Source organism: Trachypithecus francoisi, unplaced genomic scaffold (assembly GCF_009764315.1).
Source record: "Trachypithecus francoisi isolate TF-2019V2 unplaced genomic scaffold, Tfra_2.0 Lachesis_group0, whole genome shotgun sequence".
Lineage (NCBI taxonomy): Eukaryota > Metazoa > Chordata > Mammalia > Primates > Cercopithecidae > Trachypithecus > Trachypithecus francoisi.
The window spans coordinates 152040102-152055791 of record NW_022681453.1 but is presented as its reverse complement, the minus strand read 5'-3'; the positions used below and the strand labels follow the sequence as shown (position 1 = coordinate 152055791).

Genomic DNA, 15690 nt, shown 5'->3' with positions numbered 1-15690 from the left:
TTTTTAATAGAGAGGGGTTTCACTGTGTTAGCCAGGATGATCTCAATCTCCTGACCTCCTGATCCGCCCGCCTCAGTCTCCCAAAGTGCTGGGATTACAGGCATGAGCCACCACACTCGGCACTGTTTTGTATTTTTAGTAGAGATGGGGTTTTGCAATGTTGGCCAGGCTGGTCTCGAACTCCTGACCTCAAGTGATCCACCTGCCTTGGCGTCCCTAAGTGCTGGGATTATAGGCATGAGCCACCACACCTGGCCGGATGGTAAGTTTTAGTAAATGTTTGTATAATGTTTTAATAATGTTTGGGTTCAATAAAATCCATCATTAAAATACATTTCACCTGTCTATTCATACTATTAAAATGTTGCTACTAGAAAATTTGCAATTACATAAGTGAATTACATTATACTAGTAAACCCAACTGGTTTATCCTTCACACAGCACTCAGAGTGATCCCACTACATGGAGGAGTCCTCTTCAAAACTCTCCAACTGGCATCACATCTCAGTTAGCTTGAGTCCTTAATGAGGGTTTACAAAGCCCTGTATCATCTGCAGTCCTCTTTCTGACCTTGTCACCTGTCAGTCTCTCCCTACTTCATTTCTCTACATTCACACTGATACCCATGCCAACCAAATTGCTACTTCATGGCCTTTGTCCTTCAAGTCTCCTCTGCCTGGAATCCTCCCCCAGATATCCTACGTGTCTTCCCGTTTCCTTCAAGTCTGCTCCGTCGACACGGCGGCAGAGATATCTACCACCCTGTATCAGCACTTCCTAATTTACTACACTTTATTTTTCCACCATAGTACTTACCTCTATATGACACATTACATATTTATATTTACTTATGTAATTACTCAGTGTCTTGTCACTCTCAGAATGTTAAGTTCTACAACAATAGGGGCTTTGCCATCTCATTCGTTGCTCAGCTAGGTGTCTCCAGCACCTAGCATAAGCAGAGCTTGATAAATATTTGTTGGATGAATAAATTGATAAGTACATGAATGTCTACATGCAAGCATATATACAAATTCATAAAACTACAGTATACAGTGAAAACTGAGTCTCCTGCCATCTCGAATCACCACCAAAATATTCCCTTCCTTAGTGACAGCTGTAGTGCCAGTTTGTTGATAAGCTTCCAAAAATATCCTAGGCATATACAAACACATATGCAAAAATATCCTTTTTTTTTTTGAGACGGAGTCTCGCTCTGTCACCTAGGCTGGAGTGCAATGGCATGATCTTGGCTCACTGCAACCTCTGCCTGCCAGGTTCAAGCGATTCTCCTGTCTCAACTCAGCCTCCTGAGTAGCTGGGATCACAGGCACATGCCACCATGCCTGGTTAATTTTTGTATTTTTAGTAGAGACGGGGGTTTCACCACGTTCGTCAGGCTGGTTTTGAACTCCTGACCTCGTGATCCACCCACTTTGGCCTCCCAAAGTGCTGGCATGACGGGCGTGAGTCACCACGCCCAGTCAAAAAAAAATCCTTTTTTTCTATCAGTCTGAGTGTTGCTTTTACATCTATCTCAGATGTCTTTCCGTATCTGTAGATGTAGTGTTGCCTCAATATTTATTTATTTATTTATTTATGAGATGGAGTCCCACTCTTGTCATCCAGGCTGGAGTGCAGTGGCGCGATCTCGGCTCACTGCAACCTCCACCTCCTGGGTTCAAGTGATTCTCCCGCCTCAGCCTCCTGAAGAGCTGGGATTACAGTCACCCATCACCACGCTTGGCTAATTTTTGTACTTTTAGTAGAGACGGGGATCTCACCATGCTGGCCAGGCTGGTCTCGAACTCATGACGTCAGGTGATCCACCCACCTTGGCCTCCCAAAGTGCTAGGATTACAGGCATAAGCCACCATGCCCAGCCTCAATGTTTATTTTATTAGCTACATAGTATTCTCTTTTATGGCTCTAACAGTCTATTTATTGAGCTCCTAAGTAATGGAAAAGCTTTTAGTATTACATATACTACTGGAATGACTATACATATTTCTTTACCCACATTACTTGTATTAATTGTGTATTTCTCCCTTTAGAAATGCAAGAAGTGTCCATTTACATATATCCTCATTAATCCAGTTTTTTATTTTATTATTTTTAAGAGATGGGGTTTCCTTCTGTCACCCAGACTAGAGTGTAGTGGAACAATCAAAGCTCACCACAGCCTCAAACTCCACGGTTCAGGCCATCCTCCCTGCTCAGTCTCCTGAGTATGCCACCACGTCTAGCTAATTTTTAAACTTTTTTGTAGAGATAGGGTCTCCCATGTTGCCCAGGCTATTCTTGAACTCCTGGGCTCAAGCAATCCTCCAACCTCAGCCTCCCAAAGTGGGACTATAGGTGTGAGCCACCACGCCCAGGCAATGTGTTTTTAAATTTTATTTTCTTTGACAACTTTTACATTTAAAATTAAGTATAGTAACTCATTTTGGTCTTATTTTGGTTTTAATATATTGTTATGAGTACAGATGAGCATCTTTTGTTTAAAAGTTATGTAAATGTTCCTTTTTTTGCTAGAATGTCTTTAAATATTGAAGGAATACGTTTATTCTATTATACTTGCTGCAAATATTTCCCCCAATGGAACAGTGTTTGCTTTCATATATTATTCTTTGCACATTTTTAAGAATGTAGTCAATTTTGTAATTTTTAAATGACTTTTGTGTCAAACTTTAAAAGGCCTGTGTGTGTTTAAATATAAAAATGAAGGAAGTGAGGCTAATTGCCAGGGTTTTCCTAAATTCACCTTTGCTCCCTGGAAGTGCACTTTATACATGCACTTTAAACATGCTGTGTTTTACTTATCGTACAAGTTTTATGTCTCCAGTTGGATATGCTGTTCTTACAAATTAATTATCAGCAGTTAGAATGTATACTAAGATTATATTAAACACCCCCCCCGTTTTCTGATACAATTTTAAAGCCTTCATTTTAAATTATAAATCCTTGATCCACCTGGAATTTATCCGATATAAGTGACAGATCCAAAGTTTTCCCTCCCAGTTAGCCACTTTTTTTTTTTTTTTTTTGAGACGGAGTCTCGCTCTGTCGCCCAGGCTGGAGTGCAGTGGCCGGATCTCAGCTCACTGCAAGCTCCGCCTCCCGGGTTCACCACTTTTAATGAATAATTCACTCACTTTCCTCCATGCTGATATGAAATGCAACCTTGAGTTTACTTATTTGGGTCAATTTATTGATTTTCTATTCTGCTCCACTGATCTGCCTCTTCATATGCCAGTTCCCCATGGTTTTGTTTCATTCATGATTAACAGTTTCACAAAAGAATAAGCTGAGTTCGAAAAAGAAAGTAGTGTCAGAGCATTTCCTTCCTTCCTGTACTACCTTTTAACTATTTGTTAATAACTACTGTAAAAGACTATCAATTAGCTTCAAATACAGTACTGAAGAGGTCAAGTCACAGGTCAATTCTAGAACGGGCAATTTGTTTTGCAAAGAGAAATGATTTCACAACCTTAAGACTGTATTTCTAATTTTAGCCAGCCATCTAGAAAGCAATATATGTAACTGAAAACAAAGTAGACTAGGGAGAAAGGATATGGATGACTCAGGGGATATCTATCACCTGTATTTCAAAAATAACTCTTGGGCCAGGGACAGTGGCTCATGTCTGTAATCCCAGCACTTTGGGAGGCCAAGGTGGGAGGATCACAAGGTCAGGAGTTCGAGACCAGCCTGGCCAACATGGTGAAACCCCGTCTCTACTAAAAATACAAAAAATTAGCCAGCAGCGGTGGTGTGCGCCTGTAATTCCAGCTGCTCAGGTGGCTGAGGTAGGAGAATTGCTTGAACTCGGGAGGGGGAGGTGGAGGTTGCAGTGAGCCAAGACAGTGCCACTGCACTCCAGCCTGGGCGACAGAGCAAGACTCCATCTCGGGGGGGCGGGCGTGGGGTGGGGGGGAAGAAAGAAAGAAGAAGAAAATAACTCAGGATCTGTAGGTCAACATCTATGTAAATGAAATAAAAACAAAGACAAATTTTGCAGTTACTCTGACTTCCTTCATTTTTATGTTTAAATATACTCATATGCCTTTTTCTTTTAAAAAGAAAAAACAAAAAACAAGAAATAGTTTTCAGGCCAGGTGTGATGGCTCATGCCTATAGTCCCAGCACTTTGGGAGGCTGAGGCAGGAGGATTGCTTGAGTCCAGGAATTCAAGACCAGCCTGGGCAACATAGTAAGGCCTCGTCTCTACAAAAAAATAAAATTACCCAGGTATAGTGGCACACACTTATGGTCCCAGCTACATGGGAGGCTGAGGAAAGAGGATCTCCTGAGCCCAGGAAGTCGAGGCTGCAGTGAGCTATGTTCATGCCACTGTACTCCTATCTAGGTGACAAAGCAAGACCCTGTCTCCAAAAAAACAAAAAAAAAAAGTTTTCACTTTATTTACTAACTAGTATTACCTATCTGCACATGCATATTACACCACTGTTATGTTTTATTTTGATGCATTTGTACTGAACCATGTTCGCCAAAGTTACTAAGATTAAATCCAAAGGTAATTACCATTACAAAACTTTTTAACTGAATGACCTCAATATCACTATAATTGGGATGGGTGACAAAGAGAAGACAAAAAAGTTCATAATATCTCCAAAGTATAATAGTTAAAGTGTCCTCTGGAACCTTCCTCTCTCTATTTGGTTCTAAAAGGAGATCAGGTATCCCATTGTGCAAAGATAAGGACACAAGATCTGACACACACATTCCTACATATCACATACACGGAAGGAAAAGCCTGAAAGTTTCTGCAGCTGTCAGAACACAGAAAACTTTCGGGATTCACCCAAATGGATCACCTAACCAGAATCTTTCCAAAGGATCCTTGAAATGACCATCATAAGAAGTGTATTTATAGCTCTATGGTCATATTTCTAAATGAATAATTTTTTTTTTTTTTTTTTTTTGAGACAGAGTCTCGCTCTGTCACCCAGGCTGGAGTGCTGTGGCGTTATCTCAGCTCACTGCAAGCTCTGACTCCCGGGTTCATGCCATTCTCCTGCCTCGGCCCCCTGAGTAGCTGGGACTACAGGCACCCACCACCACGCCTGGCCAATTTTTTGTATTTTTAGTAAAGATGGGGTTTCATCGTGTTAGCCAGGATGGTCTCGATCTCCTGACCTCATGATCCGCCTGCCTTGGCCTCCCAAAGTGCTGGGATTATAGGCGTGAGCCACCGCACCCGGCCCCAATAAATCTTTTATATCAGTGTTTCCTACATACTTTCCCTCAAACCTGTTCTCTTGGCTTTGTTGAACATTTTCACTTAGGGGGCGCTTTTTAAAACAATTAGCTAGCTCCTTCCTTTTCTTGTATATAGAACCATAAATGCCCTAAATTCTTAAATTTTTCTCCATCTTACCACATGTCAAAATTTAAACACTATCTCTTCATTGCTTAAGCAAACTCCTCAATTCAAGCTCTGGTATATTGTAATTGGTTTCATTTAGTTCATCAAACCTAAAAGATCTTAGAAATCACTAGGGTCACTTGCAGGGCCCTTCTCCTTCAACAATTTTTTAAGTGTTTACCCAAAAACATTTGTCTCATCTATAGGGTTGATACTGCTGGTTTTTCATTGGTTTCTTTATCTTTAGTTAAAACATATACTTTTGAAATCTTTTTTCTGTTAGCATTTTCAGTCAAGGAAACTTTTTAATTGTTCAATTTCTCATTTTTCTTCCACCTGCTCAACTAAAATTTCCTAGTTTTGAAATGTATCTTCTGATTAATAATTGAGGAATTTTACCATATGTCCTCAAACAACTTGATCTTCCCAACCCTTCCTGGTAGTTCTTCCCAAATATAAGTGATCACAAGATTCACTCCTGAGCTCCACTGGACACCTAAAGATTCAAAAACTAGGTGGAGAATTTGTATTTTTAACAAGTGCCTCAGATGATTCTTATGGTCTGGTAAGACTCTTTGTTCAAATTAAGGAAATAATGAAATGCAAGTGGATTCTAGTACACTGAACTTATCTCTATTCTCATTTTAAAAAGAGAGGAGTCTGAGTGACCCTTATTTCTTCCGTTTCTTGTTCTTAAGTGTTATATTTTTTTCACTGTTTAGCCCATTTTCAATCACTACTGTTAGCGCCATCACGACAGCCAATACACCCACCAGATGGCACAGACATTGTTTACAGGCCTAGTAAAAGAGAAACAGCAGAAAACAGCACATCTTATCTCATACCAACAGCCACTGAATGGCTAGAGTTGATCAAGGCAGCTGAGTGCAACCACAAAGATCAAAATTTATGAGTACTGAAATATCCAAGAGTACTTAATTGGAAATAATTCTCATGAAGAAGCTCACAGTCCCTCTGAGAGGGTAGCCAGACAGGGGTAACAGAGAAATCCTTTTAAATTTACAGTTAAGTGAGAATTTTTCTTATTTATAAGAGGCGACCATGACTGCAGACAGACTTTGAATTAAAAAGCTGGGTTCCTGGGCCGGGCACGGGTGGCTCACGTCTGTAATCCCAGCACTTTGGGAGGCCAAGGCAGGCGGATTATGAGGTCAGGAGTTTGAGATTAGCCTGGCAAACATGGTGAAACCCTGTCTCTAGTAAAAATACAAAAATCAGCCAGGCATGGTAACATGCACCTGTAGTCCCAGCTACTTGGGAGGCTGAGGCAGGAGAATCGCTTGAACCTGGGAGGCGAAGGTTGCAGTGAGCCAAGATCGCGCCACTGCACTCCAGTCTGGCGACAAAGTGAGATTCCATCCCCGCCCCCCTCCCCCCCCCCAAAAAAAAGACAGAAAAAAGGTTGGGTTTTTAAAATAAGTTTTTTAAAATTTATTATAGATGGAGTCCTGCTCTGTCACCTAGGCTGAAGTGCAGTGGTGTGATCTCAGCTCACTGCAACCTCCGCCTCCCGGGTTCAAGCGATTCGCCTGCCTCAGCCTCCTGAGTAGCTGGGATTACAGGTGTGTGCCACCACACTTGGCTTTTTTTTTTTTTTTTTTTTTTTTTTTGTATTTTTGGTAGAGATGGGGTTTCGCCATGTTGTTCAGGCTGGTCTCGAACTCCTGACCTCAAGTGATCCACCTGCCTCAGCCTCCCAAAGTGCTGGGATTACAGGGGTGAACAACCACGCCCGGCTGGGGGTTTCTTAAAATAAATGTAAAACTTTAGGATACAAATTCAAAGGGCCCAAGCACCACCCATGAATTAAGAGTTCCAAAGCAGTTCTTCTCCTTAGCAAATAAAAAAGGGGATCGTTGCTTTATAATACCATGCACTAAGTAGCTCATTCAATACTGCAGTAACTTACTGATATTATAATTTCAACAATATATTCTACTTGAGGGCTATTACTGAAGCTACATTTAAATCACATTATGAAATGCAAGAAATCTTAAAGTTAGACATCAATGTCAACAAAATCTCTTTGTATTAAAAATTTATCCATTAAAGATTTTTAAATTTTTTTTGGAGACAGGGTCTCGCTCTGTTGCCTAGGCTGGAGCGCAGTGGCATGATCTCCACTCACTGCAGCCTTGACCTGGGCTCAAGGTTTCCTCCCACCTCATCCTCCCGAGTAGCTGGGACCACAGGTGTGTGCCACCATGCCCAGTTAATTTTTGTATTTTTTGAAGAGACAGGATTTTGTCATGTGCCCAGGCTGGTCTTGAACTCCTGCGTTAAAGTGATCTACCTACCTCGGCCTCTCCAAGTGCTGGGATTACAGGCATGTGCCACCATGCCCAGCCCATTAAAAGATTTTTCAAAACTTTTATAAATAAGTTCTACTGTGTCTACCTGGCACATAGAAAATGCTCACTTAGTGGTCTGTTCATTTTTATGTCAGAGAAATTGCCAAGAGTTGCCAAATTTTCACCACCAGTGAGCAAAGTGGAAAACCAAAGTCCCTGGTTAATAGCCTCCAGCTTTAGAGTTATCATGTAAACAAACATTCATTTGAAAATTGGTTTCTTGAAACTTGGTAGAAAGAAACAACATAATTACACGACAGGTTCCTGGATCAGTTCACAAAACATAGTTAATTCATAATATACTCAAAGCACCGTACTCATACTGGTCTACCTGCTCCTAAACAATGTAAAACGTTTTCTCTTCAGAGAAATATAGGCATCAGGCACATCTCCCCTCTTACTGCACTCCAGAGATGAGAAAATTTCAAAGTGGCTGTTACTCCTAGTTGGATATGTATGTGTAAGGCAGGAAAAAAAGGCTAAATCATTGATTCTCTGGGTATTCTGAATGGGGTTACAACAAACAGGTAAGGCTCAGGTTCCTCTAAGACCTCAGTTTTGTGCTAAAGAGTTCATACAAAAAGCAAGAACCACAGGTACTTCACTCTTGAAGTCTCCTTTCAGTATATATTTTAAAGATTTAATTTAAGGCCGGGTGCGATTGCTCATGCCTCTAATCCCAGCACTTTGGGAGGCATATGCAGGCGGATCACCTGACGTCAGTTCGAGACCAGCCTGGCCAACATGGTGAAACCAAGTCTCTACTGAAAATACAAAAATTAGCCAGGCGTGGTGGCGGGCCCTGTAATCTCAGTTACGCGGAGGCTGAGGCAGGAGAATTGCTCGAACCCGGGAAGCAGAGGTTGCAGCGAGCTGAGATTGCACCACTGCACTCCAGCCCGGGCGACAACAGCGAGACTCTGTCTTTAAAAAAAAAAAAAAAAAAGACTTAACTTTAAATTGATTATGAGTGGTAAAGACAAATAAGGAATTACCTCTAGATGGCAGATGAATTAGAAAAGTTTTTTTTGTTTGTTTGTTTTTCCCTTCAGACACTCCCCACCAATTTCTAGGTAACAAACTTGAATGGTTTGGTTTCTCATATATAGAGTATAAATCTACAATACAATAGAAAATTATACTCTCTATGTTCTATACTCTATATATGCTAAAACTAATGCGCTCTTCTCAACCATAATTTGAACACACATTCAATAATTCCAAGATAATTTACACATACAGAGGCAGTGGGAATTCATCTTAAAATCATTCAATTGATTTTGTTCTTCATTTCTCAATTTGAAGGGCTAGGAGTCCAAACTACTTCCTTGTTGCTGTTGTTGATACTGTTTTCCTTGTTAAGTAACTTATTGTCATGTCTACATTTATAATTGTAAGTGACACACATTTTTTATAATCACAATCTATGATGCTATCACAGTTACGAATTACATGTGGAGTGACCAACTTTTTTTTAAGGCTGTCTATTTCATCGAAATTTCTATTCTTTGATCAGAATTGTAAAAAAAAAGTTATTTAGGCAAATCTATAGTTTGTAAATCCATTTTAAAGTCCATGTAAATTGTTTCACTTATTTTAGAGAGAAAAAACTCAACCACTACATGTTGCTATTCCTTAAGATAAGCAAAATGTATACAGAGAAATTTTAGAATCTGAATCTTAATTGAAATAATGATTCAATAAACTTCAAAGGCTGGGCGTGGTGGTGCATGCATGTAATCCCAGCTACTCGGGAGGCCGAGGAAGGAGAATCGCTTGAACCCGGGAGGCAGAGGTTGCAGTGAGCCGAGATCGCACCATTGCACTCCAGCCTGGGCAACAAGAGCGAAACTCCATTTCAAAAAAAGAAAAAAGAAAAAAGAAAAGAACAAACTTCAGAATCTGTAAATTTGGTTATCATTATTTGAAAAAAAAAAATCTTCTGGCCGGGCGCGGTGGCTCACGCCTGTAATCCCAGCATTTTGGGAGGCCCAGGTGGGCGGATCACGAGGTCAGGAGATGGAGACCATCCTGGCTAACATGATGAAACCCCGTCTCTACTGAAAAAACAAAAAATTAGCCGGGCGAGATGGCGGACGCCTGTAGTCCCTTAGTCCCTGCTACTCGGGAGGCTGAGGCAGGAAAATGGCGTGAACCCGGGAGGCGGAGCTTGCAGTGAGCTGAGATCCAGTCACTGCACTCCAGCCCGGGCGACAGAGCGAGACTCCATCTCAAAAAAAAAAAAAAAAAAAAAAAACCTTCAGGTAAGTCCACAGATCATAGCTAAGAGCAAGAGGAATTTTTAATAATCTCTTTGAATGTTGATATCTTTTCCAGTCTTCTCTCTCCTTAGGCCAATTATTTAGAAAACTGTACAATAATTAATCCGTATGCAAATTTTAAACTATAGCTCAAAAAATTTATTGGCTACTGTAAATTACTATTAATTTCTCAGTGTAGGGTATGACAAATATTCAATAAGTGCCTCATATGTGAAAGAGCTGGTGTTCAGCACTGATTTTTCAAGCGCAAACTTAAGAAATGAATAAAGTTGTAATGTGTATACATGCACATTATACAACAGCATGGGACTTCTTTGTGTTACTTGTAAAAAGAAAGGTTTTCACTTTCCTCATTATGAATTCCAAAAATTCAAAAACTGTTTTTCAAAATTTTGACTGCTTTCATTATACGCATAATGCTTCCACACTCTTCATTCCTACTGTTTCCAGCAGATAAACATTCTTCTCTTTCGATTAGCAACCAATCCAAGCTTATTATCTTTCTTTTTTGAGGCAAACTGCAACATATCATTTCAATTAAACCCAAAATATCACTCCCATATTTCTTATTCAAAGGTCTTAGGAATAAGCTTCATGCTTCTCACAGAAGATAAAACGATCTATCAACATATGTAACTGATGTTTCACATTTTATTTTTATTTTGAGATTTTGTCCCTATTGTCTAGTGATAAACTTTTGCAACTAAGTGTTTCCTCTATATTTTAGATGGCTTAGGCTTTAAAAAAAAAAGTCTAATGATTTAATTATAAATTTTTCCTTAAGTGAAATTCACTAAAATTAATTTTCTCACATTTTCATTAATTATACAGGCAATATTTAAAGTTTTTTTAAAAATGCCTCTTTAAAGGGTATGTTATTCATTTTGTTACTCTATGACTTTCAATTCCTGAATATAAAATATTAAATTTTAAATGACTAAATTTTATTTATTCACTGATTAAGTCAGATTTATGTCCTCTTCTCCCCATTCCAACTACTCTGAGTTTTGAATGAAACAACCTCAATTGTAACAGAAGAAACATCTGTTGCTTTTTTTCTTCACCAGGGCTTTCCTAACTGAAAGAAGAAAGGCTCTCTGCCTGACCTCCTCTCTCCCTCTCCCACTCCTGCTCCCCACCCACACTAAGTTCCTTAAAACTTTAAGTAAATGCATTATTTAAAATTTTACTGTATCTATTAAAAACATCATAGTTTAGAAACATTCACTTCCTTACTGAACTTCAAAGAATGACTAAATGCTATTATACATAAAAAAAAAGACATGTGTCTAACAGAATATATGTTGTAACTAAAATGCAAACTTCAAGGGTATAATTGAACTGATCAATTCAATCAAGTTGTCACATATTCCAGGCTCATTAAGAATTGTTTAGGGTTAAGATTTTCTTCAGTATCTAGATTCATATAGCATCTTGTATGCTGTATTTTCTTTGCCAGTCCAAGGCTAACATAATGGCAGTCACTACCCCAAGAGGCAGACACCAAATGGTGCCACCCACACTCTCACACTGTGCCTCATAATAAACCATAAAGCAGTGGAATGCACCGGCCCCTTTATGAGCAAACAATGCCTAAGCTTCATTAGAATACAGCTGACATTTTCAAAGCACAAATACTTTTAAGAAAAATGTACTAGGGAAAAAAAGGAATGAAACAGCTATAAAAGCTGAAATATTTTTCAAGTGTCAGGTTGATTTCCAAGGATCCTTGGGAAGTATATTTTGCTGTTGGCAATTTAAAAGTTTTCATAAGTGGAAAAAATGTTTAGTTAAAGGCAAAGCTTATTTTATTAACTACTGGGGAAAAAAAATGAAAGTCAAAACTATCCTTTGAATTGCTTTCACAAGTAATAGTCATGAAGTACCTTTAAAATTACTGATTTCCTCAACTGATGCTTTAGTTCCTGAATTAAGAAAACTGAGCTCCAGAATTATTTTCACATTTTAATTAATTTATATAAGTAACTGAGTAATAAATTAACTCTTCCCCTCCCCCCCGCCCCCGCCTGCCCCAACCCCCATACATAACCCTGTAGTTTTTCTGTCTGCAACAACCAAGGACGTCTTGAAATCAGCGTGCTCCTGGCTATTTACCAATTTAATATTGCTGCTGTTTAAAGAATATAAAATAAGCGCTGTAAAAACTCACCCAGCAGTAAGAAACAAACTGATCTCTCTTACCTGGTCTAAGGAAGCATGCCTCTCACTGCAGTACCAACAACACTCTACAGTCTTTGTTACCATTCAGTGGAAACTTGAGACTGTGTCAGACGTAAGCAATCGAGCTCAGAAAAGCTCAATTTAAAATACTTCTCAGTAAAACTAAAAAGATGCTCAAGAAAACTGTTTAGTTAACTGGCTTTCAAAAGACATATGAATACTGTCTACAACAAAGATATCTCAAAAGAAATTGAAAGTGCAGGTCTTAGATGAAGTGGCTTTTCTATGTAGAACCTTGCTTTGTTATTAAATTAAAAGGATATTTTTATTTTTAAAAAATGCTTAAAGTACACACTTGATTTTAGCCAAAAGGCTGAGAAGTGATAAAAATGCTTAAAGTATGAAATAACTACAAGTTAACATTTTTCTAAATATCACTTGCATTTTAACTAACTTAAAAAATAAGATTAAACTTACTCGTGAAACCTGCATAATTTGAATTATACATATCAGAGTATCTGCTGGCTCCAGAGCAGTCACAAAGCAGGAGACTTAATGCATCTTGAAAGCAGAGCAAAAGCAGCACAAGTTTCAGGGGGGAAAAAGGAGGAGAAACTCTTGAAACACTGGTTGGGGCTTTCTGAACCTGTAATAACTGTCCAGCTCTTGTGGGAGGAAAAAAAATGTCCCAGTCCTGCCCCGAGATAGGAGGCTATGCTTCAATGCCAAAATGAATGACAGGCCCATTTCTGATATCAACAAAGAACAGCTTAGTTGTGCTTTTTTTTTTTTTTTTCACTTTCCCACACAGAAGTTCTAAAATTTCCAGGTTAGTCCCTTTATAGCTAGGGTTAAGTACCTTTCTCCATTTTCTCAAGAGGGAACCCAATTATGTTGTCCTGGTTTTTTTTAAATGACTAATTAAATATACATACCTAATCATCTTACTTAGTTTTCCTAGGCAGGAAGCTGAACAAAAGATGACCTCTTAAGTTCCTTTCCAAATCTATTCTTTTCTATATCAGATAACCATATGACTGTCAGTATTAATAAGCTTTTCCAGCATCCTGATGTATGGCACAAGTAGAAACAAAAAGCAAGGTAACATCAAAAACAAAGCAACTGAGATAAAATTTTCAACTAGCAAGAGGTAAAGATGATTTACCAAGGTACATGTCTTTGATTACACAAATTCAAAACAAACACTTCAATCAACAACATATATTTGCTGAATACTTATTATGAGCCGAGCACTATTTTGGGCCCTGGAGATACAGTAGTGAATGCAACAGACAAAAGCCAAACAAAAAATCCCTGTCTTTAGTGAGCTTAGTTTATTTCAGTTCACTCTAAGTATAACTCTCCTAGATGACTAAGGTACTTTTCCTTCATTGATTAGTTATCACCTATTCTGAAATATTCCCCTTGGAAAGTATGTCTTGACAACAGCTCCAGGAGACGCTGCAAAGTATTTGGTGCTCTGTTCAGTGTTGTATCACCAGTGTCTAAAACAGCGTCTGTTAGACACTCAAATATATATTGAATCAAATAGATCAGACAGTTTTTCTGATTCAAAATTTTCCTTTGCCAACACATATTATACTTACACACAGACAGAGATATGACAACAATAATACAATACAGGGTGTAAATTAAATTGGGTTGTAAACACATGTTAGTATAAACAAAACTGAAAATACAACCTATATGGCCCTCTATCTTTCCAGATTTTACAGTAAAATCTGTTTTGACTATAGGATGTGAGGTCAGTGCAGTATCTGAGTAAATAAATTAGATAAAATTCTATAAACTAAGTTTTTGTGGACAGTCAGATTTCAGAGGAGTTTTGAAAGAAAAAAGAAACTTGGAAATTACACAGAATTTGATCAGTTTGGTGTATTAAAATCTTACATGTTTATATTCATTTATATTTCCACATTTGGAAACAATTTTAAACTCCTCATCCTGCTTCACACCATTCTTGATCATCTTACCAGATGACGCTTCTTACAGAGAAAATAAGTGTACACCTCTAACTTGTCAGATCAGCTGGAAGTGCTCACCTACGTCACCCAAGACCAGAATACTCAGGGGCTAGATATGGTCACATTTACTCTGTTATAGTCTTAAAACAAAAGGAAATTAAACATTCAAGTACTCAAGTATATTTCCCATATCTCCAAATAGAAGAGCATCCCCCTGCCCTCCCATTGTCCAGAGCTAGACGATGTTAAAATATTACAAGTTAAAATATAAACTATCTAGTGTATGTTTTAACAATAAACCTAACAGCAATCCAAGGTCAGAAAGATGTGATAACTGAGGTCAAGTGACAAATAAAATAAGGTGGGACCAAAGTAGGATTCTACTATTCTTGCAGGATGAATTCTCCTTTTCCCATTCCTTCCTTCAATAAATACTGAGCACCTATTATGTATCAGGCACTGAGCTAGGCAACCTATTACCTACTGTCTACTCCACAGATCTGAATTTCAGCCTATTTCTCCAAGTTTCCCTCTCCATGCTTGCCTTCCTTTCTAAAGCCTTTTCTCTGGTCTCAAATTATTTACTCATACTACACCCTTCAGTCTGCTCTGATGCCTTTCTTGGCAGGTAGCATAATCACTACCTTTTATGTTCTTCTGCAAGTGTATGACACAGTGTGGGGAAAGTAATAAGACTTCCCACTCAGATGATAAAAATGCAGATTATACAGGTCGTGTCAAACAATTTCTCCTTAAACTTATATAGAAAATCCATTTAAGCATCATTAATTACAACTATTGATTATCTGGAAGACACCAAAGGTAGCTAGACATTCTCCTAGGTTTATAAACTGATTTATTTGGACTGGAGTTTGCGACATTTATTGGCAATCTGCCCAAATATTAAGCCCATTTAACAGACACATATATGATTCTATAGGCAGAAATGACACTGTGATAGTGTAATGATAGGTATATCTAGCAGGCATTGGCCAAATAAAAACTATCTATCAGATCTATATAATGAAGTAGTAGAAATTAGCTATGTTACATCTATATTCATATTTTCAAGTAAAATATCAAATCTTCCTGACAAGCACTACAACTAAAGTAAAAACTTTCTGCTGTCACTTGCATGGTTAGGTGTCAATTTCTTAAAAACATTGCATAGTAAATATTTCATATTTCATGTTTGCCTGCTGCTCTTCCTCTTTCCACTTTTTCTTTTCTTTCTTTTTTTTTTTTCTTCAGAGAGAGAGCGTTTTGTTCTGTCACCCAGGCTGGAGTTGATATGCAGTGGTGTGATCACAGTTCACTGTAGCCTCAATCTCCTGGGCTCAGGTGATCCCTCCCACTTCAGCCTCCCAAGTAGCTGGGACCACAGGTGTGCACCACCATGCCCAGCTAATTTTTGTATTTTTTGTAGAGACAGGGTTTCGCTGTGTTGCCCAGGCTGAACTCCTGGGCTCAAATGATCCTCC

At 38.7% G+C, this 15690-nt stretch overlaps 1 protein-coding gene across 18 annotated transcripts in view; it reads right to left on the bottom strand.

Moving 5' to 3' along the window:
- Nucleotides 1–15690, bottom strand: part of TFDP2 (transcription factor Dp-2) — a 217923-nt gene that overhangs the window by 71583 nt on the left and 130650 nt on the right. Inside the window, exon 1 of one of the 18 annotated variants that reach the window (XM_033212437.1) lies at nt 12702–12871. The exons of 9 other annotated variants lie outside the window; for them this stretch is intronic. In XM_033212437.1, the coding sequence (XP_033068328.1) occupies nt 12702–12732 (31 nt within the window). In that variant the 5' untranslated portion in view covers nt 12733–12871. Of the gene's footprint in view, nt 1–12245; nt 12381–12701; nt 12872–15690 lie in introns of those variants that run through there. 8 more of the 18 variants (XM_033212441.1, XM_033212448.1, XM_033212440.1 and 5 more) reach the window with 8 other exon arrangements.